Source organism: Pungitius pungitius, chromosome 8 (genome assembly GCF_949316345.1).
Source record: "Pungitius pungitius chromosome 8, fPunPun2.1, whole genome shotgun sequence".
Classification (NCBI taxonomy): Eukaryota; Metazoa; Chordata; class Actinopteri; order Perciformes; family Gasterosteidae; genus Pungitius; species Pungitius pungitius.
Genome location: NC_084907.1, coordinates 21,836,527 through 21,863,537, shown reverse-complemented (window position 1 = coordinate 21,863,537; position 27,011 = coordinate 21,836,527). Strand labels below are relative to the sequence as shown.

The 27,011-nt window shown below is 44.5% G+C and overlaps 4 protein-coding genes across 6 annotated transcripts; 1 reads left to right on the top strand and 3 right to left on the bottom strand.

The window, feature by feature from the left end:
• Positions 1-47: 47 nt before the first annotated feature.
• c8h1orf74 (chromosome 8 C1orf74 homolog) lies at positions 48-868 on the top strand. Its single transcript, XM_062563849.1, has one exon. The coding sequence runs from the start codon at positions 48-50 to the stop codon at positions 834-836; it is 789 nt and encodes a 262-aa protein (XP_062419833.1). The 3' UTR covers positions 837-868.
• Positions 869-1,128: 260 nt separating this feature from the next.
• On the bottom strand, positions 1,129-3,953 carry sirt4 (sirtuin 4). Of its 2 annotated transcripts, none has more exons than XM_037490077.2 (4): positions 3,818-3,953; positions 2,356-2,834; positions 1,942-2,236; positions 1,129-1,837 (listed from the first exon to the last, which is right to left on the bottom strand). In XM_037490077.2, exons 2-4 carry the CDS (start codon positions 2,832-2,834, stop codon positions 1,685-1,687), a joined length of 927 nt encoding a protein of 308 aa, XP_037345974.1. In that variant the 5' UTR covers positions 3,818-3,953; the 3' UTR covers positions 1,129-1,684. The 2 variants fall into 2 exon arrangements, with proteins under 2 accessions (XP_037345974.1, XP_037345975.1); XM_037490078.2 differs by lacking the exon at positions 3,818-3,953 and adding an exon at positions 3,586-3,810.
• Positions 3,954-3,992: 39 nt separating this feature from the next.
• sxph (saxiphilin) lies at positions 3,993-11,009 on the bottom strand. 2 transcript variants are annotated; one of them, XM_062563847.1, is made up of 17 exons: positions 10,708-11,009; positions 10,283-10,446; positions 9,762-9,861; positions 9,504-9,680; positions 9,211-9,373; positions 9,044-9,108; positions 8,301-8,458; positions 8,012-8,198; positions 7,654-7,802; positions 7,469-7,559; positions 6,859-6,906; positions 6,571-6,753; positions 5,986-6,133; positions 5,730-5,812; positions 5,491-5,650; positions 4,963-5,149; positions 3,993-4,856 (listed from the first exon to the last, which is right to left on the bottom strand). In XM_062563847.1, exons 1-17 carry the CDS (start codon positions 10,760-10,762, stop codon positions 4,701-4,703), a joined length of 2,274 nt encoding a protein of 757 aa, XP_062419831.1. In that variant the 5' UTR covers positions 10,763-11,009; the 3' UTR covers positions 3,993-4,700. The 2 variants fall into 2 exon arrangements, with proteins under 2 accessions (XP_062419831.1, XP_037345966.2); XM_037490069.2 differs by having other exon boundaries at positions 4,001-4,856; positions 5,466-5,650; positions 10,708-11,008.
• A 119-nt stretch (positions 11,010-11,128) lies between these two features.
• sfi1 (SFI1 centrin binding protein) lies at positions 11,129-26,970 on the bottom strand. Its single transcript, XM_062563884.1, is given in 32 exon segments — positions 11,129-11,312; positions 11,566-11,665; positions 11,849-11,972; positions 12,046-12,130; positions 12,217-12,463; positions 12,576-12,647; positions 12,747-12,952; positions 13,024-13,200; positions 13,312-13,386; positions 13,733-13,807; positions 13,889-14,049; positions 14,234-14,330; positions 14,415-14,517; positions 14,591-14,667; positions 14,741-14,836; positions 15,003-15,078; positions 15,169-15,347; positions 15,447-15,484; positions 23,671-23,714; positions 23,806-23,936; positions 24,080-24,146; positions 24,277-24,374; positions 24,455-24,547; positions 24,634-24,704; positions 24,839-25,000; positions 25,118-25,274; positions 25,393-25,495; positions 25,584-25,701; positions 25,792-25,886; positions 25,968-26,078; positions 26,179-26,250; positions 26,331-26,970. Coding segments are annotated over 32 exon segments (3,609 nt in total). The 5' UTR covers positions 26,495-26,970; the 3' UTR covers positions 11,129-11,177.
• Positions 26,971-27,011: the final 41 nt, after the last annotated feature.

Sequence of the window (27,011 nt, the reverse complement as noted above, 5' to 3'; positions counted from 1 at the left end):
TGTATTTATAAAAAAATTGGTGATTTTTAAAAAAAATTTCTCCAGCTATGTCGAGGCAAGAGCTCTTTGTTGCCGCAGCTCGTAAATGTTTGTCTGTTGGTAGAAAATCTCTCTCCGTCTCTCAGAGTCTGGATTTGGCCGCCCAGGTCTCAGCTGTTGATTTGGGACTGAAACCGGCTTTATTGTACGATAGCAACGGAGCCGGGGCAGATGAGGTGCAGCAGTATTTGAGCTCTTTGCAGTCTTCCCAGCTTGTGTCTAAATCACTTCTCACGCTGGATTTGAATGGAAACAGTCTTATTGTTAACGCACTTGCAGTCCAACCAAACGCAGAACGCCAGTTTAATTTGAACAACGTGGCTGTTATTGATGTCTGCCACACGCTGGAGAAGCCCACCATTGCTGACTCGCTCAGAGGAGACACAAAGAACGTGACACAAGATCTACTGCTCCTCCTGAGCGGGCTTGAACTTACGGCAGCTGAGAAACCTCATTGTGTCGGAGAGAAGTCCCACGGGTGGAACCTGTGCACATTGTTTGGTTTTTTGTTGGGTTTTCCTGTCACTTACTGGTTTGATCAGACCAAGAGCTTTGAAAACTGTCTGTCAATGACTCCCCTGGTAGTAACTACGGCTTCAGCAACATGGCAGGCAGAATCTGGGGATCACAAATGTTGTCTGTACTCCTTCAGCTTCCCGGCTGACCTGTTTAAAGCGCTGCAGTCCAACCTGGAACACTGGAGGCTTACTTTAAAAGAGAGATTTAAACTGCAAGATGTCCTAAAGGATCTTACATTTGGTCAATCCACAGTAACTCTGCCCTCCGTCTGTTTGTGATGCTGACATTAAAATAAAGGGTTGAATGTTGTACACTTTCTCCTCTAACAAGCATTTATTGAATGCTGTGATTCTTTGACTACATTCATAAAACAAATTAGTTATAGCATTGATAATACATTTAGTCTAAGGTAAAACATTGGGTTGTATTTTAAAGCCTCATGTTAGATTAACATGTTGAGAAAACATCCATTCTGATGGCTGTTTAAAATGTTCACACCAGCACAGTTATAGAAAAACAAAATAATGCCAGGATACCACAGATTAAATCACACCCTTTAAAACCAGTTGATTAGTGTATTTTAAATTATGTTCATTTATTTCTAAAACCGTCAAATTAACCTCCCTGTCTTACCGGCAGCAAGATTTTTAGCTTTTTTGCACTTACAGAACCTTCTTAAAGTTTAGTTTTACAAACACTGCATAACCAATATTTACATACAGTACATTGTTGCCTTTAGCTCCTTTATTTAACTGCAGCATTTGTACACAAAAGCCCGAGAAGACAAACTGCTGGGCTTCGTCCTCAATGTCATTTCGCAGCCTTAAGCTTTCAACTGTGGGCCTTCACACAGCGGACCACGCGTGCTGCATGATGCACATATTCTATGATGCCCAAAGCGCCAGGGTTCAATGCATTAGTCATTGAGCACATGTGTGGCTGTGTGTTGGACCAAGAAGATGATCCATTTTTTTCGGCAGAGAGTATTTCTGGCTACTTTTATGTTGCTTGAAAAAATTGCCCGGTCCAGACATTCACCCGGAGGTTGATTAGCTCGCTCACCAGTTTGAATCTGAGGTAGTTTTGACCGACTTAATGTTGATAATCAACAGCATGCCCATGGCGGTCAGACAGGTCGGATGACTGACAGCACTTCGCCACAGCGTCCGCTCACTTTCAGCTCAGCCAGGTGGTCGGCCCTCGTCGACCCAATGTTCACGATGGCCACTGACATTTTGCGATCCCCAGCCGCCAGTAAGAACCTGTATCCTGAATAAACCTTGTGAATAACAGGGTGACAAGCGTGTGTAAGTTCAGAAGATGCATGTTGTGAACTAGGAGTTCTTCTCGACTAAAGTGATGCGTGCACTTTGTTTAACCTACCTGCAACGACGACCCCACCACCAGCACCGCGTCCGACTCCCCCAGGCGGTCGTGCACCAACTGAACCGTCCCTTTGTTCACGGTGTCTCCGAAAAACGTGACCTCGGGCTTCAGTACCCCTCCACAGTTCTCGCACGAGGGAACCCTGAAATTGAGGACCTGCTCGTCCTCTATGAAGACATCGCCATCCGGCGCCACCTCGCCCGTCTGAGCTCTCCAGTCCGGGTTTAGCGCTACAAATCGCGTCTGCAGCGCCGTCCTTGCCGAGATGTCCCCACAGCCAAGACACAGCACCCTGAGAGCACACAAACACGGATAACTTGAAAAATTGACAAAAACATACAAGTGTCCTTTTCCACGAATCCTGGACCAAAAAAAGAACACATTCGATTAACGCAACAGGTGTTTTCCCACCTGTGGGCACAGCCGTGGAGCTCCGTCAGCCTTTGGTGTCCCGCCTTTGAATGAAGAGCATCCACGTTCTGCGTCACCAGCCAGTGCAGCTTGCCGCTCTGCTCCCACTGCCGCAGGGCCTCGTGGGCGGAGTTCGGCCGGCGGGAGGAGAACTGCGGCCACCCGACAAAGTTTCGGGCCCAGTAGCGCTGACGGGACTTTGCGCTGCGCACGAACTCTGCGTGCTGCATGGGTCGCCTGTCGGTGCGCGCGTAAAGCCCGACGCCCTCCGAGCGATAGTCGGGGATCCCGGACTCGGTGGACAGTCCAGCGCCGCTGAGGACAAACAGGCGACTCGCTCGGGACACAAAGTCCTGCAGCCGCTCCAGGGAGCGTCTGTCCGCGGCGCTGCAGGCCGGGACGACGCTCACCGCGGGGCCCGAGGATGCCCCTCGCACAGCGGCCGGAGGCGGTGTGAGGAGCCGCCGTGGCAATCTCATCTATGGATAAAACAAATCGATGAACGCAAATAACGTCTGCGGCCACATGAGCTGTAGTCGACTTCATGCAATATGTGAAAAAACAACGTTAATTTGTACATTGCATGAAATTCAACTGTATTGCAATATTCTAGTTGTAGTTGCACTACTATAGTGTCAACTGAATTTAAATTCAATTAACACTATAGTTCAACTATACCAATAATATGGAATAATAATCTCTGATCTGCAAAAAGGTCCTTTATTGATTGGCTAAATATTCCACTGAGATCTTGTTCTCAGGACTGCTATGTCCATTTCTTCAGATTTTACTGTACATTTAAAAAAATAAAAAGACAAGGTCATCTCAGATGACATATTATAAATTTCAACATATTTGACTCTCCACAAACTGTACGGTTGAACTGGGCCTCTGACTAAATCACATGTGTCATAGCCAAAGTGGTAATGTTTGTTTTATTTTGTCAACAGGAAATAGGAGCCATTAGATTGTTATTTTTTTCAACGTCACGCCGAATGGAATTGGTAAGCACGTGATTACGACGTAAATCAGATGCAGTACCGTTTTCCGCCACTACCACGTACCGTTGGGCTGGTGGCGCTCTTTCTGGACGGATACATAGATAGTTGAGATATATAAATAGAGATCATACTAAATTCCCTCTAGGTGTGACGAATACAATTGTAACATTTTTATTTCAATTTTCAATAAATGTTGAATAATAAACAAATTAGAATTGCGTTTTGATACCTTTACGGTTTTGCATTAAACCATTCTGGGATGTCCTATTTGGACAATGTTCCTCCAGACGAAAACGCTTAAGCGGTTAAAGCAAACTTTCACTGCGTTGTTGTTCGTGACGAGCCTCGCTCTATCCGTGTGATCATTTAAAGACGAGTGCCAAGAAGCCACAGCGACTCACAGCCAAACACAACTTGTATTACCACATCAGTGAGGTAGCGTTACTTTACTTTAAACTTACCTTCTCCGTGTCTGTGGCTGCCGTCTGACGTTTTTAACGTTACGTGTGTGCAGCAGCCTCAAGGCCCCGGTTGAATAACATGACAAACACCGACAGGCCGATACAAGGTGGGAACTTTGGTCACAGAAACCGGAAATACAACGTTTAATGTAACACCAAACACAGTGAAGCGTGGGAGATGAAATTGATGAATTTAAGCTCCAGGTTTCCATAGTGTTCAGTTTAATTTGCTTTTCTTTGTGAATTCCTTAACAAATCCCTTTGTTTACATCCATCTACACTTTGAAGTCACACCAAATCCATTCCATTCTTGATGATAAAGTCTAGTCCTGCATTAAAAGGAGCTGCATTTAAATAAGTCCCAACATTTATGGTACCAAAGAACTATTTCCTCTGAAGTGTATATATAGCAGTGATTTCTACGAACCAGAGATTGAACACACGCCAGTGCAGTCTATGCATGTTTGTGCAGGTCAGTGTACTCCCTGGTCAGCTCTCCAATGCACTCACAGCTGAGGATGCAAACCATGAGCATCACTTACGTTAAAGTGCCCCTTCAGGGAAACAATGATTGTCGGCATTGTTAGTTGGAAGCTGTAATCTCCCGGTCAAGATGTTGAGAGGCAATCAAAATCCTCCTAAACCTATATTACTTTAATTAACAGTAAATACAGACAACTTATACAGAATATGGTGTGCATCAATTTGATTTGATTAAATACATGGTGTCATAATGTAAAACATACAAAATGTCCTGTTTCTGTAGAGTTTAGATTTCTCTCCTCAAACCAAAGATTCTGTACACTGACATTCTGTTTCAGAGCTCCGTCAAGACTAATGAACATCTAGACACATTTTTTTAAAACATGTAACTATTAATACATTAACATGTATTAATAGGGATAAAGACTGAAGAAGAATGCAGTTGAAGGTTTGCAGACATCGTGGACAAAGGGTTCAACCACTGAAGTAGAGAATAGAAAAGTAACTGTCCATTAAAATATGCTGCACACGTCCTGATTGCAAAACTCCAAGATATCTGTTAAAAGAAAAATACATGCAGACATTAGAATTTTCAACATCCGTGCGCAGTAGTTTGATCATAAGTTTGCCCATGGAGCAGCTCCATGTGATTGCAGTCGTACCAGAGTGTGTGCAGTTGAAGGCCGTTTCTGCTTGAAGGTAAAACTCCTCCCCGAGGATGGAGCGGTAGTCCATGTGGCTCGTGTGTACCAAACACTGAGTTGCATCTTTGAACAGCAGATCACTTTCTCCATATTGCTGAGACTCAAAGAGCTTGAACTCTGTGTTTGGGTTGGCTGCAAAGGTTTCCTAAAAGGTTTGAATACATAGTAAGAGTAGATGGGTAAGAAAACACTTCATTTCAGATTCAAATCATATTGCAATCATACCAATCTTATTATAATTAATGAAAATATCTTGTAGGGCCACTTGTGTTTAGATAATCTAAGATTCTGGGATACGAGTCTGAGAAATATACAAATAAACAAAAACAAAGTTAAACTGTGACAAATAAACCTGTCCAAAATGCAACTTTAAGGGTTGATAGTTTGCATACGGTCCAAACAGACAACCTAATCTGAAAGTCATCCCTTTAATAAACGAAAACCCGTTCACATAAGCGGACCTGGGACTTCATGAGGAAGTCGTACACTCGTGCCGTGAGCACCGGTCGTGTCATGACGGTGTTTGGTGGGATCGCTCCGAGGTTACATCTCTCCCACTCCGACAGCGGAGCCCGACGACCATCGGCACACAGCAGCTCGTAGTCTGATGGCGTCCAACCGTCGGCCCAACCCGTGGAGCTCAAACCTGCAACCGCCACCTAATGAACACCATCGCATCGGTGTGGGTTTGGTCGTGGAATGAAAGGTAACCCGGATTATCTCACTCAAGATGTTTGCGAGGAGGTTGTGTTGCTCGAGGAAGGCCACGTCGCCGTAGCTTTTACCACTGGGATCTCCAACCAGACACCTAGGAACAATGAGCGGAGGATTCAGGGTCAAGAGTCATCGGGATCAATGAATCCCAAACTGTCCTGACGGCTGCTTACCACAAAAACGTTATAAAAAAACTAAAAAAAAACTGGATGCTCCACACCATCGATTGGTCACCAACAGAACGCTTTTGTTCAGGTAAGCACCTACCGTAATGCGCCCATGTTGCCGTAGTAACGCTCATTGTGGTTGTCGGCACAGCGTTTGGCGGCAGCCTCCCCGGTGCCTCCCAGACACACTTTACACAGAGTCCCCTGAGAGCCAGGAAGGCAGCCTTTCCAAAACACGTCTTTGTACACTGAGGAGAACGAGAGGTGACAAACTGCAGCTCCACCTCCGTCTGTTTGTGAGTCATGTTATATTTTAAAATACCAAAAGCAGAATGTGTGAAGGTCAAGAGGTCACAGCACACAGAGAGGACGTAAAACAAAGCTATTTAAATGATAACGTTACATTTTGGTTTAATAGAATATTAATATTAATAATATATTATTATTTTGTGTCCCTTGTAGCTCATTTCTATGTCTTTTTAGTTGTTTTGGACCTTTTTATATTTTCCCTGTGAGACGCTTTCTACTTATTTTATGTGGCACTCGTCTCTTTATGATTATTTAGGTTTTCAGTCCGTTCATGTTTCTTTTATTGGTTTCTTTAGTTCGGAGCCTCTTCCTGGTTGGTACGTATCGCTTTGATTGACACATCGTGGGGTCGGGGGGGGGGGGGGGGAGGGGGTACCTTGGTCTGGACCACAGGGGGTGCTGCGGTTATGCTGCAGGCTTAACGCGTGTCTGGAGGGCAGCAGCCAGCCTGCGGGGCTGTACATGTGACCCAGGCAGCAGCGGCGGCCTCCGAGGTTCCCCATGAACACGTTTCTGTTGGAGCGCTTTGCCAGCGCCACGCCCACCACCGAGGGCAACGCTGAAGAGAGACGTGGCCAGATACCAAGGTTAATGTGTGAAAGGTGCCGTATGAATCAAACGTTTTAGGATTATTGCCAGTTGTTTGTCCGCTGTGTTGCCGTACGGCCTGTCGCTAAGTGGGTCGATCCCTCAGCAGGCACACACGTTCCTCCTGAGAGGCAGAGGGAACAGATCAATGTCTTCATCAGTGAAGGACAGGCGTGCAGATCGTTTAATGATAATTTCATGTATGCACACATCACCATTTCTATTTTGTTGGTTATTGTGTTATCATTTTACCATCCTAGTCACGGCTTCTCCGTTTAAAGTTCTGTTGTGAGAATTGCGAATTATTATTCTTAATATTCTACTACTATTTTCATAAATCTAAATAAATTACATGTGATGTAATGTAAAAAGAAAATAATGCATAAATAACATTTTGGTAGCAAAATTAAACAGAATAAGGATCCTATTTCCTCAGGTCTTCAAATAGCTATAGAAAATTCACACTAGTAATAAAGTAAAACAACTTAATTGAGCAGCTGAAACCAGCAAATACATTTTACCTCATGAATGTCTTAAAACAAATCATCAACAACTAAGCTGTTTGCAATAAAGAATATATCAATGTTATACTAAACAAAGTGTTTGAGGGATAATGACGTCAACTAGGGATATATGAGAATAAAAAGGCTCCTATTTGGCAGAAGCCTGTGTGTAAGCAGCCTCACCGTAATATTCTGTTACCACAGGGACAAGACCACACTTTCCTGCAATAAAAGAGTGAGTCGCATCCAGCGAGACGGCGTCCACCTCGTCCCTCTGCAGAAAGGAAGTTGCATATTGCATGATTTTCGGGTCTTCTTGAACCATAACATCCCAATCTCGTGCATTTCGCGCTACTTGAATGACTCGCCTTAATTTTCTCGATACAGTCGCGCATTGAGACGGCCGCCACACACACCAGTGGGTCGGACTTAATACTGAGAGCCCACTGCTCACACTTCTTCTGCTCTGCATGGCTGATACAGCACCACCGCACCACACTGTCCTCCAGCGAGCTCCCTGCACACACACACACACACACACACACACACACACACACACACACACACACACACACACACACACACACACACACACACACACACACACACACACACACACACACACACACACACACACACACACACACACACACACACAAGCTCGATGGGCTCACAAGAGAAGTCCGTTCTTGACATAAAAAAAATGAACAATGTGGATACAATCACCTTCGTGTCCAAGACCTTTGAGGAGGGCCACATAATCCAGCCCCAGCACCTGACTGACATCCACGCCGTCCGGCACCACGGCGAGTTTATCCGTCACGTCTTTGAAGAGGAGGTCGTGTTCTCCAAAAGAAGAGGAGTTGAAGAGTTGGAAGCGGCGCCTCTCTCTCCCTTGTTGGCCGAACAACGTCTAAGCACCAACAAAAGAGGCCTTTAAGGACATTCTGTCCGAAAGCAAAGCCTGTGGTATGTCCTTGGCGAAGGGGAAACCCCATGAAACAAAAATAATTACCTGTACCGTTACCAGAAATTTGCGGGCCATCTTGCGAAAGTTAAATCTGGTGACCGTGCCGCCTCCTGGACCCCGTCCCAGATTACAGTTTCTGTATCGGCCGAGAGGAGCCTGGGTGCCATCTGTGCAAAGCAGCCTGAACTCATCTCTGTCACTGCCTGAGAGCAGAGACAATATGAGAAGAGACACCAGGACGTTGTGAAGCTATCATCAAGCCGCCGTTTTCTACCGAACTGTGGATGTAAAATGTATTTTACAAACAGGACATAGTGATCCTCAATTGTCAATATTTAGGTTTCCATTTACACTCCCACTGTGTCCCCGTCACAGCTGAAAATGACACTTATTTTCCTCTGTTTTCACATCATAACATGTAATGATTAACTGAAAGTAACAATGACAAACAGAGGGAGAGAGAGAGAGAGAGAGAGGCTGAATGACACCACTTTAAACCGGACCAAGTGATCCTAATAACCCTGAAAACCTGACGCTGCCCCCCCCCCCCCCTCCCCCCCGGCATCCGAGGGAGAGGCCTAGCCAGAGAGGGTCATTATAATGTCCTTTTAATATACAGAACGTAGTAGGAAATACATTTTTTTTTTTTTTAAAGAGAGCAACATGAAGCATTTGCTCATAAAATCTGGACTAGATACTTAAAACGTTACAGTGATGTGGTTCAAATCTTAAAAACATCAGCTTCTACATGTTAAGACACTGTAGAGGTCTGTTACAAAATAGCTTACCTTCAACACTTTCAAGAGCTAAATGGTCCACGAAGGCGACATCTCCCGCACCGCTCCTGAGACACCTGTAAGACAAAAGCAAGAGAGGAGCCGCATTTAAATGCTGCACATGTTTAAAACCCACTGCACAGCACTGCTGGGACGTAGAGTCGAGAGCTTTGGCCGACCTGAGGGCCCCTTGGCTGTTGTAGAAGGGCTCGCTGTGGGACGTCTCGCAGTGGAAATTCTTCTGCCGAATGTAGGACTTGTGGCCTTGGCACAGCGAGCACAGAGCCGGTGCGACGGCAGCAGCTCCGGGAACACAGCTGGCACTGAAAAAGGAACCGACATCTGGTCGGGTGCAGAAAAACGAGTCAGGGGACGAGTAGAAACCCGGTAAAAAATGGAATAGAATAGAAAAGAGGCAAAGAAAGAAACTTCCAACATTGTTCTCACTGGCGGCTCATTAAAATCGCATCACCGTGACTGAGTGGCTGCTCCTTTGACCAGCTCAGGTAGTTGCGGGACAGCAGGAAGCCGAGGGGAAGGCTCCATCCAGCCGTCCATCGGACCCCACTGTGACAGCTCCTCAGGCCCTTCAGGGAGCGGATGTCCAAACTGCGGTTTCTCACCACAGCCACCGACAGGATGCAGCCTCCTGTAGGACACACACACACACACACACACTTACGGATTGGGACACTGGTGCTGAAAAGAGGAGCGTCCGATGTAAACCCACCATCACTGTAAATCTCTTTGGCGATGGTGACGAGGCCAAACTGCTTCACAGCCGAATACACTTCTCCTGCATCCAACGTCACTACATCAGCACGGTTTGCCTTCAGCAACAGATAAACACAAAGAGTTTAAGTGAAACTCTTGAGGACATGAGGAAAAGCTCACTAACTCAGTAAGACACGTCCACATCATGAAGAGACAAACCAATACAGATTCTTTTGGGTACATCAAACGTCCATTAGGCAGCATTATCAAACCCCATTTACTTTTTAATTTTTGCAAACTCAAATATTGGTATTGGCTTCAGAAATCCAGTACAACTCGAGCTTAAAGTCTTATTTTTAACTGGCCTCATTAAAATGTTGCAACATTCCTCCAATTTATCTCCAACCTGAAAACTAACCTGTAATTCCCACCACTTCATGTGATCGTTACCTGCTACAGTGACCCGCTTGTCCCTCGCACACCTCTCTGTTCAAATGCAACCGGGGAGTAAAATGATGAGGGCGGGAGGCGGCTCACCCTGATCCTGTCGATGCAGTCGGTGGTGCTGGACGCCCGTATGCACGAGAGTCGGGCGAACGCGGCCACTGCGGCTGGCGGCAGCACAGCCACCAGAGCTTTGGCGAGTTCTGCACACTTCTTTTGTTCTGGATCCGACACTGTGCACCACCGCATCTTCTTAGCTAACATGACAGGAGTAGTCCAAAGAGCCCACACAAGTTAATCAGAAGATCAGACAATTGTGCATTATTTGGTGAGAGTAACAGATATTGTTATGCATTTCTCTATGAATTCATTCATTAAATTATTTGGACATCTTGAATAACAAGCACACAAAGCTCCACACGTAAAGCAGCAAACTTGCCCTCGATCTACAAAAAATAGAAATATTCTGGATGTTTAACAACGTGACCATGAAGGTAACAAACTAGTACATAACTCACCCCGGATGCAGCAGAAAAAGATGAAAAAAAGCAAAATGGCACGTAGTCCTCGCATTCTGCCTGGCTGTGAATCAAAGATTCCTTTAAATCGGTTCGTCTGTTGTCTGCAGAGACAGCTGTCAGTCCAAAATCCATGAAAGTCCTGCTTAACGGATGAATACGAAGCCTATTGTGCAACGGCAGCTCCTCTGAAAACAATTGAGTGATTTTTTTCCACACATATGGAAATATTTAGCACCATCTGTCAACAGAACGACCCCTATCCAATGGGTGCACAGGTTTTAGGTGCAACCTTCGCAGTGAAAGCGGCTTTAAGGAGCGTTGCAATGTTTTTGGATTTTCTCAAATTTGATGAAAGTGCATTGAGGGTGCAAATGGCATTCAACAGGAATAAACAGCAACATCTAGATTTTTTTAAGAGTATAAATGTTTATTCTAAAATCTTAAAAAGCAGTTGAACATTTTGTCATCTAAGCAGTGAATACAGAACAATCAGTTTCCATCTCCTCTGTTTTCTGTATCAGCTGGATCCTCTTTGCATGAAGCAACATTGCTGGTTTCCGTTCAGCCAGTTCAGCCGACAGGCCGTCGATGCGCTCCTCCAGCTGTCAACATCAAAAACATCCGCCGTGTCACCAGCAGCAGCATTTTGAGTGTCCGTGATGTCATGTGACCTCCGATGTTTGTTTTTTTACAGATGATTCATCGTTCATACGGAACATGAATCATTGAAGCAATGAGCACGAGTGATTTGCGACGTCGCCTCAAAATGACTTTCCTCACGATCATCTCTAAAGAGTAAAAATGCATCTAAGTATCAAAGTTATGCAGAGAGCAGCAACAGAATGATCTTCTTACCTCTTTCAACTCTTGACACACAGCATTTTTTTCTATTTCTTCTTCCTTTCCACTGGTCTGCAGCCAGCTTTGTAACACCTCCTGTAGTCTTTGCCATGCCCTGAGTACACACACACACACACACACACACACACACACACACACACACACACACACACACACACACACACACACACACACACACACACACACACACACACACACACACACACACACACACGCAGTGTGAACTAGGTTCGAGGACCTGAGAGGGATGAAGAAACCTTTGTCACAGATCTGCTACCGGAGCTGCTTCCTGTCCTGTTGGTAGGTCACCATGTCCAGCTGAATTCTGAGCAGCTCTCCGGTCAGCGCTGAAGTTGCATCTTCTGCACTTCCTCTACTGGATCTGGCTCGCTGACGAACACCTTGAGCCCCAAAACAAAACGTTATTGCTGATGTCTGTATATTTATTACAGTGAACACCTGGAGGCATCGTACCTGAATCCACTGAAGATCGTTGTTCAAACGGAGGGACGAACGGATGAGGAGCTTCTCCAAAATACGAGCTGTGCGTCTTCCCCATCTTGAGAAAAAACAAAAGCTCAGACGTTTTAACCAGGCGAGTCCCTTCATTTCGCTTTGAACACGTTCAAACAGGGGGACGTTTACCACATCGTCGGTCACAGAGGTCATGAAAGCGGAAGGTGGTAAAAGAGCGTCTTGGCTTTCCCGAGGAGAGCCCACGGCGGACGTGTTCGGTTCAGAGGGAGACGGGCTGGGTGCGAAGGCGCCGTGGCGCGTGGATGGAGGCCGGAGGCCGGCTGTCGCTGTACGGCGGTCTCCCTGCGAAGGACCACGGACCAGCGGGGCCTTCGGAGCCGCTTCAGCGCCACAGCGGGTCGTTTGACTTTGGGTGCTGGGACACATGAAGGAAAAGCCTTTGTTAGTTCTTTCCGATAACGTCAAATACATGTTTAGTGTTTTTTTTTTTTTTTTTTAATGAGGAGACTTATTTTTCTTCTTTTTACTTTATTTTCACTCGAGGCTCAAACAGTTCCTCGCAGCGTCGGGGCTGACGCCGAGGCGCGCGGCTGAGTTGTCTATGAGAAATAAATAAAAAAGACAAACATGGTTGACTTTGAGACTGATTCCGAGTGCAGAGCACGGATTCACATTTTTGAGGGGGGGCTCCCGCTCACAGCTCGCTCTGGACTCCATCTTCAGCTTCCTGCTCCTCGGGGTCAGACGGGGGAACGCTCTTCGATCCACATGAGGCCAAACAGAAGGTCACGCTCTTTCTGGGTGATTGACCTTTGACTTCCTGCTCTCTTTTGGGTTTGCACAGCGCCCGCTTCTTCCACCGCATGGCGCAGCGCTTCACCACCCCGTGGAGACGCCGAGACCTCTGCGGAACACAGGCAGACTTGATGAAACGGACTCACGTTTGACCTCTGAAGTGACACAGAGTGAACGAACCTGCTCTTGGCTGTGCTGCGTCAGGCTGGTGGTGAGATCGCTCATGTGAGCAGCATACGTGAGGATGCGCGTCACGCCCTCCCTCAGCAGCTGGTCTCTGTAGACCTGAGCCGCTCGGGCCGCCTGCTCTTGTTTCCTCCGCTGCTCTGTGACCTGCAGCATCCATCCACGCAACACCTGCAGGCAAGTAAAAAAAAAAAGAGAACAATGTTGAGGCACTGCGAGCACCGATTTGACAACTGGGCTGTCAATGCGGCAGTGTGAGACACCTGTGCAGGCAAGTGTTACCTTGGCCTGAAGAGTGAGGGACCAGTGCCAGAGCGCTCGCTCCGTCTGCTTAGCTTCTCTCCGTCTGCGCTGCAGCTGTTTGCAGGGAGGGAACCCGAATGCACGACATCAAATCACATGCATTGATCTGACAATACTAACCGGTTCCTGAGCAGCCGTATGAAACAACATCATACTACCTTTGGGGGTTTATTTTAAAAAGGGGTAAGCAAGCTATTGGGTACTAAAGTTAGTGGAAATGGGAGGTAAAATTCTATGAATGATAATTCAAAAGAAAAAAAGAGTAAAGGCAGAGATATCCCGGCTTGTAGTCACTAGTTTTGGTCAAGCTACACAATACATACAATATGACTGAGTTCTTCATGAGGTGTACAGTGATTGTTTAGTGAAGAAGTGTTTGGGGTGGGAAACACAAACAAACCTTAATTTTCCACTGGTCAAAGTACATCTGATACATCTTTAATCTCAGTAAAAGGATCCCTTGTCGCCTCATTACCTGTCAAAAAAAAATCTATATATATTTAAAACTTGAAGTTTACAGTGTGGCTTTACTAACTTTACTTTAATAAGTCACAACCTTGTTTTTTCGAATGTGGTTGTGATGGTCTTTCCAAGCTTTTACTGCTTTCGAAAGGAGTTTGGAGCCATGGTGCTGCCTCGCCTTCTCCATGCGCATCCTCTCTCCCCGAGCCTTCCTGCTCTGCGCCTTCCATCGTCTGAAAGACTGCAGCAAGCGAACTAAACACAGAAAACATCAATCTATAAACCGGTAACTGAACAGTTTAGTTACATTTATTTACACGTATGCAAATGTATAAATGCACTTGTGTGGGTGTGTGTATATATATATATATATATATGTATGACCTTCCCATATAAAAATGATCTGAACCAGAAATAAATATAAATTTAGTCTTGTTACCTCGATTTATGGCCCTCTGAGCCTTGTTGACTGCCTCCCTCTGCTGGTGTCGCTTAGAAACTGCACCCACTGTTGCTTCTCTCCAAGCAAGAAACACCTTGACAGATTTAGTGCAAAAACAGCAATAAGCAAAGGTTCCCGCAAATGAATCGCTAGGAAAGGTTTTCATGTGCTTTATAACCTTCAGTCGAAGGATGTGCTGAAAGTGATTCTGTGCCCGCTGCTCCTTGAGCCGGAGTTCTGTCTGCAGCGCAGCGTTCTCCCTCCAAACACACAGCACCTTCCTGAGGAAACATCGTTGAGGCAAAGCTGGCGTGAATCATGCAGGGAAAAACTGGCGCAGACTGCGTTCAATACCTGAGAAGTGTCCATTTATGTTGCCAGTAAAGTTCCTCCACGTGACCGTAGATCTGACGCATCACCAAGAGGTGTTTCTGTGAATGCAGCAGCAGGATATCTTTAACACGCCAACCTGGAGAAACCATGTGATTCCAGATGCCCGCGTACCTTCCAGGCCACAAACGCGTGCTTGAGGAGTTTAACTTCATGGTAACGCTGCATCTGTTTCAGCTTGCCTTTCTTCATTCTCTGGCACTGAACAAACTGACCCAACAAACAAGAGCCATTAACACACACACACAGATAATGTGTATCTCATTTACAAATGGATTTCAATAACACGGGAGCTGTAGATCTAGAATTCTTCTACAAGTCACTCTCTGTCTCCCTTTGCACACTGAACCAAAAGAAACAAGCACTACGGCGTTACCTTTTTCCATTTATCAACAGCTATCCTCACGCAGCGCAGGTCACCCTGACGACAGGCCTGCAGCTCTCGGTTTCTCCTGACGCACGGACAAGAGGATTCAGAAATACCTGTTAGCAAACACACAGCAGGTGTCACCCCACTGGGCTCAAACACTTCTGCTCGTCACCTGTCCCTCATCTCGGAGCTGTTGTCCTTCCACCGAGCCATCGTCTTGTGGAGAAGCCCGTGAAGGTAGAGGCGGTCTGAGGCTTGGCGTTTCTCCCGGTCGTTGATGCTCCGCTCCGTCCGGCGCCTCCAGCGGCTCCAGGCTCCCCGCAGGCGGCAGCGCTCCTCGTGCAGAATGGCCTGGTGGAGCGAGACAGCGGGTCAGTGTCTGACGTGCACCCGAGCTCTTAATGAGCCACCGTGCGGCGGGTTTGCGTTTCCTTTCACAGCCGAACGCACCATGCGCTCGCAGAGCGTCCGCTCCCTGTGTTCCTCTGCTCGTCGCCGCCAGGTGTGTTAGTAATTTCAAAAGAGAGGCTCGTGTTCAAAAATTGGAAGCCTGGATGGGGACGTCTGGAAGAATTCAGCCAAACTACTTCTCTCGTTCTGGTAGATTTATTCATCAGATCACAGGTCAAGTATAAGCGCTGCATTTGCAAAGGCAGGAGCAGTTCAGGCAGCACGCAGGCTGTAGGAACAACTAACTAACTTCAGCAAAAACATCATGTTTTATAACCCAAAAGACAAAGAAAAGATTTCTATTGGCCCTAAGCTGGCGTAGGGGATGAACCTTCTCCCCCCGCCTCTAAGGATCCGGTCACATCCAATGTGCAGACCACCTTGCCTAACGTAAACAAAGAACAATGGTTGAGTGTTGGTTGGGGTGTGGTGTGAACCTCCCGCCTTATCTTACACATCTGCTGCTAGTTGACCCGCTGACCTTAATTCCTAAATCAGAACAGAAACCGATCCCCTTATCAATACACACAGAGAAACCTCTGTTTGTCCATGCGGGTCCCGACTCTTAAATCAAGTCCAGACAGGAACCCCCATCCTGCCAGGCTGTCTCTGACTTGAATTCTTCAGCAGGACAGGGCAACATTTTCTAACTTAGCACAAAGAAAGAAACTTTTGATTTATCAATTCCCCCTTTTTACATAATTCATTATGTAAACCAAAAAATCAAAAGAAACGACTAATCTAAACGCTAAAAATCTATATCAGTGGGTATTGGGTGAATGCAGCAGTCGTGGAAATTTCTAAACATTAAAAAACAATAGAACCTATATCAGTGTAGAGGGTGTATGCAGCAGTTGTGGAAATTTCTATACATCACAAGAAATACTAAGAAATCCATACCACATCTAAACTGAATATAATAGACACAGAAATACATCCTAGCCCCAAAAAACTATCACACCACCTACGTGCGTGCATCCACTATATATGATGTGTGCAACAGTTAGCAGATCATCTATTCAGGGACGTTGACCCTAACGGGGTGTCTTCTTCAGGTCCATTGAAGTCGGTTCTTGCAATATCAATCTCCTCCATTCTCCTCCAGCCCTAACAATTGGATCCTTTCATGTAACAAAACCATCTTGTATGGCAGGGGCATTTTAGCATCTACTGCAGTTGTGATGCATTAAAGACATAATTGTCTGATACAGGGATTTAGTATCCACAAAGGGTGAAGGCTACTATGCTATACTATAGTACAAAACAGTGACATTATCAAACCCTTTCATTGTCCAAAATGTTGACCTAACCAATCATTAATGGGATTGTCTATGCCAGAGTGTTCAGCTTATTTAAAGGACATGGCTCTTAGTCTATTTAATGCTCTAGTAAAGGATCCATCTGGGGCAGAGTTATTTAAAAGGAGAGTGTCAACATATTCGACTGTAAAAACGCCTTTTATCCCATGTGATGTACGCACAACAGTCTCGTGTTCCATTATTAACTGGTCTATTTTAGTTTTAGTTAGTTTTTTTAGCTATGTTCCTTACACAAGTAGGGTGCCATATTTCCATATTATCTAATTTGCCACTATATTGCATCAAAATCTTTATTCTTTAATCTGTTCTACACACCCCCTTTTGAAACAGAACAGAAACCACAAATCTGTTCTTTTCATAAACACCCAGATAAAACAGTTACAATTTGTCAGTTAGGACACAGAAAAAACATCTTCCAGGTTGATGCTGGTGAAACATCTCTAATCAGAGCCTATTGCATTAAACATAGTGTTAAACATAGAATTTGGGGCGTCATAGTGTGTTGACACCACAACTTAAGACTCAAATCGTGCACCGTATGATAATCGAGCTTCTGGTTCTAGGGACCCAATTAATCAAGGTATTCCAGGGGAACCTCGTCTTTTCCAAAACGCCTGCATCCAGCAATCCTTCAATTTATTTCTATCCCTACTGCTTATTATCCCTTACGGGGTACTAAGGACGGTAAATTTGGACCGTTCCATTTAACCTTTTCAATTCAATTACCACCGTTGCAATTGGAATCAATCCCACATCAATCAAGCTCCCCCTTTCGTCCAAAATGTGTCAAGAAATCTACCATGAGTTGTGTTTCCATTGTCAGTATGTGGTTTCACATGTGTTTCTCTGATTTGAGTTTACTTCAAATGTGTGTGCAATAGTTTAATATTTGTAGTGGGCTCCCAGTCCGTGGCATCAACCCCTGCCTTAACGATTGACCCCATGTTCTCAGCTTCTCTTCTGCTTTGGATGATCAAGGTGATGTGAGGAGCCAACGTCTCTCGTAGCGCATCTGCTACGCCTTGTTTTCCCCACAAAGATGTCACAGACGTTGGATGTCCATTCAATCTCCAGCCGCAATCCACAGGATATCATAGTCCTTCTCAGGAGACAACAAACAGTTAATTGTGCAATGTTCAGTCCGGTGTAACACCTTGAATCAGGAGCTCCAACAGTGAACAGTCTCATGTAGATCAGGTTGGTCTTAGTCTTCCACTCTCTCCCACCAGACGTCTGCCTCTGTCTGTGTCTGCTGGACTTCAGCTTGCAGCAGCTGGCTGTCAGAGTGGGGCGTGGATAGAAAGCAGCCACTCCTCTGATTGGCCCGAAAATCCGGCACAGCATTCCTTGATGGTGGCAGATGGCATGTTCACTGTGGAATAGCACCAGAGTCCAGCATACATCTGTAATGTCTTCCATTGATCGTCAGAGTAACCTCGGGTTCTGGAACAGGTTACCATCAGCCATCGGATCTGGGCACCACTATGGCATCTATTATAGTGTGTATGGTGCTTGTGGTGGATGGACATCATGAGGGTCTCGAGCTGTGTTGGACTGAGGCCTCTGGCCTTTAGGTGATTAGGAGCATGCCCTGGAACAATTTCCAGACTGCCCACAACAGAAACAATTATTTTCTTTGTCTAAACTGCCCCTCATTCATCTTACCTCGGCCTCGGTTGCCCGTCCCCACTGTCTTCTCGGTTGGCTGTAGCACCGTACAGTGGGGCCCCCGTCATGTCCTGTAGTCCTGCTTGTACGAGGCATAAAGTTAGGGACAGAGAGCCTGTGGAGGAGGGTATGCGTCTGGTTGCTGGTAGACGGCGCTTTAGGAGAAGGGAGGGTTATCTGGATAAAGGCTGAATAGGTGCTCACTCTCACCCAGTTCACCTTCTTGGGATATTAAAGTCTGATCCTTGGCCAGCGCTTCGCAACCCAATTATCTTACAATTAGCTCATTTTCTTAATTTGTATTTAATTGTAGTTTGTTCATTAGTCCTGCTTACTGTGGCTGATAAGAAACAATGTTGTACATTCATCACAAAGACAAATTTGTTCTTACTCTCCGATATCTAAAGCCTTGGTATAATTTCTCTCTTTACTTGTTAAAACATCTACTGTTTTGTTGAACACAATTCAATCAATCTAGAAGGGTTAGGGTTAAAGATCTTTAGTTTTAATATTCAAATTGTATCATAACGTATCTGTGTAATTTTATTAAATTCTGGTCATTTAAACTTGAGGATTGTGTTTTGCACAATTAATCCATGCCCAATATTTCTCTCTTTTGTAGTAAGTAGCACAGCAAAACTGTACACGCATCTCCATCACTCCTGTTAAGGCCTGTATCAATTTAAAACATGGTTAAAAATATGCCCATATGAAGTTAAATCTAATATCCAAATAACCTCAAGACCTCTAAGGCAATATTTCAAATTTTGTGTTTATCCCCAAAACAAATTTCCGTTCTTGCTCTACTACGTTTGTTTAAAAATGTTCATTTTTATTTTTCTAATCATTCTACGTTAAATCCTCGATTTAAGTGTTGCACTTAAAAAGAAAGTAGGTCAGGGCATTCGTGGTTTCCTGTTAAAACACGATCAGCACCTGTTGTGTGTTACCCGTCTAAAAGTTGGAATATATTTGATCAATCTGTTTATAAAATCCCATCTACAATCCAATTGTTTACGTAACTTTGTAACTTTTGACATCACAGTAGTGATGAGCCAATTCATCTAAACTAAAAAGGAAAGAATATCCTCTTTATGTCCTAATATTTAAGAAAACTACATAGACTTAATCACATCACTGAAGAATACTTACATTTAAGATTCATTTCATTCAACAGTATGTGTGTGTGTGTGTGTGTGTGTGTGTGTGTGTGTGTGTGTGTGTGTGTGTGTGTGTGTATGGTTCAAGAATTTGCTTGAGTTGCTCCAAGTGAGCAGCATCTCTTTGTCCAGCCTTAATGGCCCCACCGTTTCTCCCACGTATCTTCTGACTGCTGTGACCTTGTTACTCCCATAAAACCCTTCAACAAGATCTATTACGTGTCTTCTAGCATATCTTCCTTCCTGCATGTCTACAACTCTAATGATTTCACTTCCTGCATTAACTTCAGTTCTTTCATTGCTGTAAAACTCTTCAACCTCCTCTAACCTTCTTTACACTTCCACTTTACCCTCTGTCATACTCTCAAACACTTGTGTGTTTCTCTCATAACCTTTCAACTTCAATCTCTTCTTCACTTACTTACTTCCCTATTTTCCTTCTATCTAAATAAACCATCCAATGGCCCCCATCATTACAGTCGATTTGCTCTAAACTTGTGAACTACTATCACTAGTGGATGGACATCTGCAGTTGTATCAATCACTAAAACCCACAGTTTTAAACAATGTATCAGAAGGTTAATCCCAAACCACCAGTGAAATAAACAATCGGACTAAGAGACGATAAATTCAGTTTGCAGCAGACCCATCTGGTCAGGACTTCCTATCCTACAGCAGCCTGAGTGTCTCCACTTTTACTGCTTTTCGGCCCAAAAGCAAACGAAGGCATATCTGTTACTTGCAAACACAACTTAGCTCATGTCCAAGTTGTGATCCAATACATTCACTCATTCATTCATTCAACACTGATAGAGTACAGATCTCTCATGTTTAGCAGTCAAATGCAGTGTGTAATACTTGTTACTTGTTGAACTATTACAAGACGACAGTCTGTGACAAAGTTTCCATATTTTATGTCCTGCTACTATCAATATTCCTTGATCAGACATTTGCTTCCATCATCAAGATACTGTATCAAGTGTATCGTGCACTATACACTCAATATCAGCACTCAACGATTTACAGCTCATCTCTGAGTGTAGGAGACTAAAACTACAAACATTAATACCAAACGACTGACACTATATACACCTACTCTCCTCATTTCTCATCACTTCTTAGGTTTCAAATCATTACTTTGATGCAGGTTCTGATCTGGCCGAGTTTCCTTGATAACATCACCCTGTCTCATGCTTGTTCTGTCCGAACCGGGTGATTGATTGCTGTTTTCCTCAAGCTACGAGTTGGGGCCTTTTCTGACCATCCCGTGACCTTGTGGTGTGTTTAGATTACTCTAATTGACAGGCTCCGGCTGGGGTCTGTCTTTCAAATATTCAACTTGTTTCTCCCAGAAATGTTCTACCACATTTCCACATTTAGTTACAGTTCTTAATAACCTATTGTTGACCTCATATAGTTAAATCAACATTGGGGTAATAGCTTGGAGTCCTAGAAACTCATTCACATAGTAGTCATTCATGCTTCATTATAACAACTTTATTCACTCTGAAAAAACAGGACAACCAAACAATTTTGATATCTCCAATTGTTGTTTTGTTTGTAAACCTGTTGTTGGATCTACAATCCCTAACTGCACCGACGCTTGTGTGTGTCTCACCCATAAGGGGTGTTAACATATTAATTTATTCTGATTCGTCAAACTAACTGATTTGTGTGAACCCCAAATGACACAAAATCATTAAACCATTACAATCAATTTTTATTTTATATCTTTTTCTTTTGCTACGTCTATCTAATTCACTTCTTGCACTGAACTTTTCTAACTGCCTGTGTGAAACTCTGTCGGCATCAATAATCACACAACTTTATAAGAATTGATCTTCTTTCCACATTGTCTCCCTTTAGCTCCTAGCACTGCGTGTGCTTGTGTGTGTGCTGGCTCCGCAGCCGGCTGCAGCACCCTGCTGGCTGAGTCTCTGTCTCATCATGATAAGGGGCTCCGCAGCTGCAGCCTTCCTGCATCTCTACGTCCCACTCCACTTATTTTCTGTTACATGTTTCCTTTTTTAATTTAAATTTTTTTCTTTTCATAAATCTCTCATAGATCTTAAATAGACCCAGAGTGCCTACTTTGCATCCATCCCATATCATTATGGTTTCCTCTGTTTTCCTCACAGTTTCACAGGTTATTTTATTTGTTCACACATGGCTTTAGAACACCAGAGAAAGGACACAATGCCCAATACTGTGAACCCAATCAAGAAGCTTCTACTGTATTAGAGGAATACAGCGCTCGATTGTTGAGGCTTATAACACCAGTTCACCTGTATTGTTTTATTTCTCTCATGTTTGTATCACCACTATTGACTATGATTTTCCCTTTTACCCTTTAATACATATCCCCACAGATGTGTAGTCCGGTCAAACACTTTTCACTGTCAGATTCTCAGTCCTTTTCAAGTCCTGATCCACAGCTTCCAGGTTCGGTAAAACACCAGGAGTTACACCAACCACCCACACATTTCCCAGTATGAAAAATAACAAATCTTTCCCTGTGTCCTTATTTCGTCATCTAATATTCTAACCTGCCAGTCCCCATATCACACTAATGGGGCTGCAGGACCAGAGGTACCTTTCAACTTGGGTTTTCTTCTGACTAATGATTAACATAAATTTAAACCCTGCTCTGATCTAAACTGCCAGTCCACGACATACATACGTGCAACTGCAATCACCAAAGGGACCGTTTCAACTCTGGATTTCTACCGACTAAGAGTCGACCTCAGGGAACTCAAGTGAGCCCCGTCATTCCTTTTTAAACTCTATATAATTACCTAAAGTTCCCTACCCGCTGAGTCCCTACTCTTACACTGAATCGCCAATACTAGTCCATGCATACGTAGTACTGCGGTCACCAGAGGGACGCAACCTTCAACTCTGGATTTCTAATGACTAAGGGTCGACCTTCGATAGCTCAAGTGAGCACCGTCGTTCCTTTTTAAACCCTGTATTTAATTAACTAAATCCCTACCCGCTAGGTCCCTACTCTTACACTGAACCGCCAAACCTACTGCATGCGAAAGTAGGACTGCGATCACCAGAGGGACGCAAACTTCAACTCTGGATTTCTACTGAGTATATATTTAATTAAATTCCCTACCCTGTGGACACTCATTCACTTTCCCTAATGTTGAATTCAATGTGATTATGTGCTTATACTTTACATGTGATCATCAGAAAATTTCGGAATTTAGTTTAAATTTAGTGGTCTTATAGGACAGAGACGTATTCTGCAGTTGACAACAATTATTTTAGATTTGTCCAATTGCAGACTTTTCATTCCTTTAGAACAAAAAGGGGCTCGTCTGCTCACCCATTCTGTAGCGCGCTCCTTTGTTGTCAACGCTGAACCACGCCGCCGGCCTTCTGCCTGTTCCGGAAAACGGATGCCCCCTCGATCTTCATCCAGGTCAGCCAATCACGTCGGGACGTCACCAAAATTGTTAGTAATTTCAAAAGAGAGGCTCGTGTTCAAAAATTGGAAGCCTGGATGGGGACGTCTGGAAGAATTCAGCCAAACTACTTCTCTCGTTCTGGTAGATTTATTCATCAGATCACAGGTCAAGTATAAGCGCTGCATTTGCAAAGGCAGGAGCAGTTCAGGCAGCACGCAGGCTGTAGGAACAACTAACTAACTTCAGCAAAAACATCATGTTTTATAACCCAAAAGACAAAGAAAAGATTTCTATTGGCCCTAAGCTGGCGTAGGGGATGAACCTTCTCCCCCCGCCTCTAAGGATCCGGTCACATCCAATGTGCAGACCACCTTGCCTAACGTAAACAAAGAACAATGGTTGAGTGTTGGTTGGGGTGTGGTGTGAACCTCCCGCCTTATCTTACACATCTGCTGCTAGTTGACCCGCTGACCTTAATTCCTAAATCAGAACAGAAACCGATCCCCTTATCAATACACACAGAGAAACCTCTGTTTGTCCATGCGGGTCCCGACTCTTAAATCAAGTCCAGACAGGAACCCCCATCCTGCCAGGCTGTCTCTGACTTGAATTCTTCAGCAGGACAGGGCAACATTTTCTAACTTAGCACAAAGAAAGAAACTTTTGATTTATCAGGTGTAAAACACGCAGGTGTGTCTGCGCTGCCTGAACACAACGGGAGCAAACAGATCGGGTGGAGGCAACGGATGGAAAGTAGGTCACGATCACACCAGGACAAATGGCAGGGTTAACTCACCGGTTGAAGACCTCTGCCTTGTGTCTCATCTGTTTAAAGCGTCTTTGCTGTGAAGTAACCTCGGCCCACAGGGTGAAGCACTTCGGCAACAGGCCTTCAGCAAACCAAACGTCTGCACGATGCTCCAATTCCTGCAGAAAGACGGCATATTTTTAGGTTTGTACTTTAAACTACATGTAGGAGTTAAGATAATGTGTCATCACTCATTAATTCCCTTTTTATATTCCGTGTTCATATCACGGGCATATACATTTTTCCCATTTCTAAAATATACCTTCATGTGTCTCTGTTTTCTCTGATTCTCTCTCCAGTGGCGAAAACATCTGCTCAACAAAGACGTGCTGTTAAAGGAACAACAAATCCAAATTTATATCCAAGTCATGCAAACAAAATGAAACTTCTACCACACGTTTGTAGCCCAGATGCTGAAACATAAAGCGAAGACTGAATACGGAATGTAAATAAAAGCACCTGTGGTTAGTCGTTGCTATATCGTTTAAGGGTCGAAAACTCTCGTCTTCAGCCTCCTCCAAACGGTCCTGCCACAGCCTCCAATAGCTACGTGTCATCTATGAAGAACAAAAAGGTATATTTTTAGAAACGTTAGCCGACACTGTAGCAGTAGCATGATGGAGCACCCATTAGTTACGGTTTGATGATAATGTTGGACAGCCATGTTGCTGTTCAGTCGGTGCGCTTTGCTCCTGCTGACGTGAAGAAGAAGTCCCTGCAGTCCGGCGTGCTGCAGCAAGAACACGCAATGATCAATACATTGAATAATTATGATCTCTACTCATGTGCAGATACTTTATTTGCCCTTCCTCTTACCAGCAGTTGGCGATGATAAGTCTGACTTGCAATCCTGTTTCTTTCAGCTTCTTCTCTGCACAACGTAACATCTACTGACAAGTTCAAGAGTCAAACCACTGCTCTGATCATTATAAGCTCAAACTACCCCTTAATAAACTGAGTTTGGTGCCGTTGTTCGGTTAAAAATGATATGTGTGTTTTTCTTAAGTTGTGCTAAGGATACGAGCTTTCCAGCGCTCCAGCGCTCTGCGCTGCGTGATCCGTGCGGCCAAATACGCTGCGGCTTGCAAACCGTCCTCCTCGCGCCGCTTACGACGCAGCGCACTGCTCCACTTCCTCCAACACGTCGTCACCAGGCGGAGATGGCGGGCGCGCTCTGCCACGGCTGAAAATTAGGATCAGTAATCAAGCTTAAAAATGAGAACAGAGGTATATAAGCAGTATAGAATGGATGAACTTGGGGTTTAAATCAAATGAACAAAGAAATATGATTCATAATAACCTTGTGACTTTTTCTTGGTTTGCTGGGAAGACACGTAACTTTTCCAACGATGCAATGTTCTTCTTTTCAGCAGGAGGATGAAGTGAAGTGCAGCTTTGGATTCTTTGTTTTTCTGGCAACAGGCAGCTGTGTGCATTTCTTTCCAATGAAGCCAAGTCTTTGACGAAAAAAAAAAAAAAGAACAGTCACAAAAAACGTCACACAAAATGCAAAGGAAGGAGAGTCTGCAGTCATCACACATAGCGTCGACAGCGCAGTGCTGATTAGGTCTTTACCCGGCTCTGTAAAGTGAGCGCCCTCTGTTTCAGTGCTTGATCCTCTAAAGTTTGAAGGTCCCGATGCTGCTGCAGCCGCGCTCGCCATAATCTCCACGCTGAACTGCACGGGTGAAATGAACACAATGGCATTGAAACGGACAATTATATCTGAGAATTATAACTGTTATTTGTAAATACAGTCATCTTACTGTAGGGTTGCAAGTCTGCTGTGCTTCAAGGCAGATTCAAGCATTCTATTCTTTATTCTTCTCATTTCTGTGAAAACCTTCCATCGTTCCAAAACCAGACGCATGCGTTGCCCGTCAGCTATTGAGCAAATAATCATACAAAAGAGCGGTCTGTGACATAAGGCTCCGGGGATAGATATACTTTGGTGTGTGCAAAAAAAAAACATACCATAGGATTGAGCAGCTTGGACTTTGCTCTTTTTTTCCTTTTGCAATGACATAAAACTTTGCCAGTTTTGGAAAACCAAGTTGTACAGATAATACCTGAAACATACAACACACCATTAGCAGACACAAGCCACGCTGTGTGAACAGCTGACTGGATTAGGGGGCGGGTTTGTGTACCTGTGGTGACACTCTGCCCGCAGTGTGAGGCTCCACTCCCTCCTCGATGTCCACCACTCGTCTCTCCATCCTACAAAGGCTCGTCTCAAGACCACGCTGCTGTAGTGACACCTGCGACATGTAATATTTCCTTGGATTAGATCATTTATGGTGAGGTAGCCCCAGACATTTGAAGAGAAATTATTTTCTATCTCAAGTAGATCATTGTTACTTGGCTTCATGAGGAAGAAGTCGGCCAAAAGTGTTCCGCATCCATATGTTCAGGAACTTTCTCGCCAAGTGCCTGAAGTAGTTGAAAACGTTTGTTTACGTTATCAATGGTAACATAAGAGTGGCGATGCAGTAATTCAAGTGTCTCAGCACCTTATTCTCAGCTCCTTGAGTCTTCCACCTTTGTTCCAGCAGTATCCAACTCTGTAAGGGATCTTTCTCGTATGAACTTTGCGGACCGGTTTTCTTTCACCACCAAAACTGACACTGCTTGGTCGAGGTCTGACTGGATCTGGCTTTCTGGTGTTACTTTGCATTATATTACACCAGACCACTTAAGCGCAGAACGGTAAAACCCACAAAATGGCATCAAATATAAACATGAACCATATTCACAACGGTAATATGTACAAAACAAAAACAACATCGCCTATCGACGTAAATAAGTGCCGCGCGTTTGTTTTTCCTTGTCACGTGACAGTGGGCGTGAATTTAGGGTCTGTTCCAGACACTCGTCAACGGCTAATGTAGTTGATTTAACGTTTTCAAATGCTTCGCTAAATTCAGGTAGTCGGCATTATATGTGTACGTCTTGCACATTAAACTGTTAAATACGCTTTCAAAACTGTAGCTGATGGGAATAGTATAATGCCTCATTTTCACTATAAGAGTATAAACTTTAACGTAATGGTTATCGCTGTGCTACAGCGACTAATACTGCTGAAATGCGGTCTGGAACGTACCCGAGGTCCTTTGAGTTACGGCTACGCACAATGTCAGTCCTTGACAGCCCATGAGGGCGGAGTCTTACATTTTCACAAAGAGGCAATGGGA

Excerpts from the sequence above, each read along its gene's own strand:
- c8h1orf74 (XM_062563849.1), top strand. The coding sequence starts at position 48 with ATGTCGAGGCAAGAGCTCTTTGTTGCCGCAGCTCGTAAATGTTTGTCT.
- sirt4 (XM_037490077.2), bottom strand. The coding sequence starts at position 2,834 with ATGAGATTGCCACGGCGGCTCCTCACACCGCCTCCGGCCGCTGTGCGA. Across the intron at positions 2,237-2,355 it reads CTCCACGGCTGTGCCCACAG|GGTGCTGTGTCTTGGCTGTG; the intron begins GTGGGAAAACAC and ends GTGTGCTCTCAG. Across the intron at positions 1,838-1,941 it reads TGGTGGGGTCGTCGTTGCAG|GTTTATTCAGGATACAGGTT; the intron begins GTAGGTTAAACA and ends GTTATTCACAAG.
- sxph (XM_062563847.1), bottom strand. The coding sequence starts at position 10,762 with ATGCGAGGACTACGTGCCATTTTGCTTTTTTTCATCTTTTTCTGCTGC. Across the intron at positions 8,199-8,300 it reads AATTTCTGGTAACGGTACAG|ACGTTGTTCGGCCAACAAGG; the intron begins GTAATTATTTTT and ends GTTGGTGCTTAG. Across the intron at positions 5,150-5,490 it reads CCGGTGCTCACGGCACGAGT|GAAACCTTTGCAGCCAACCC; the intron begins GTACGACTTCCT and ends CAAACCTTTTAG.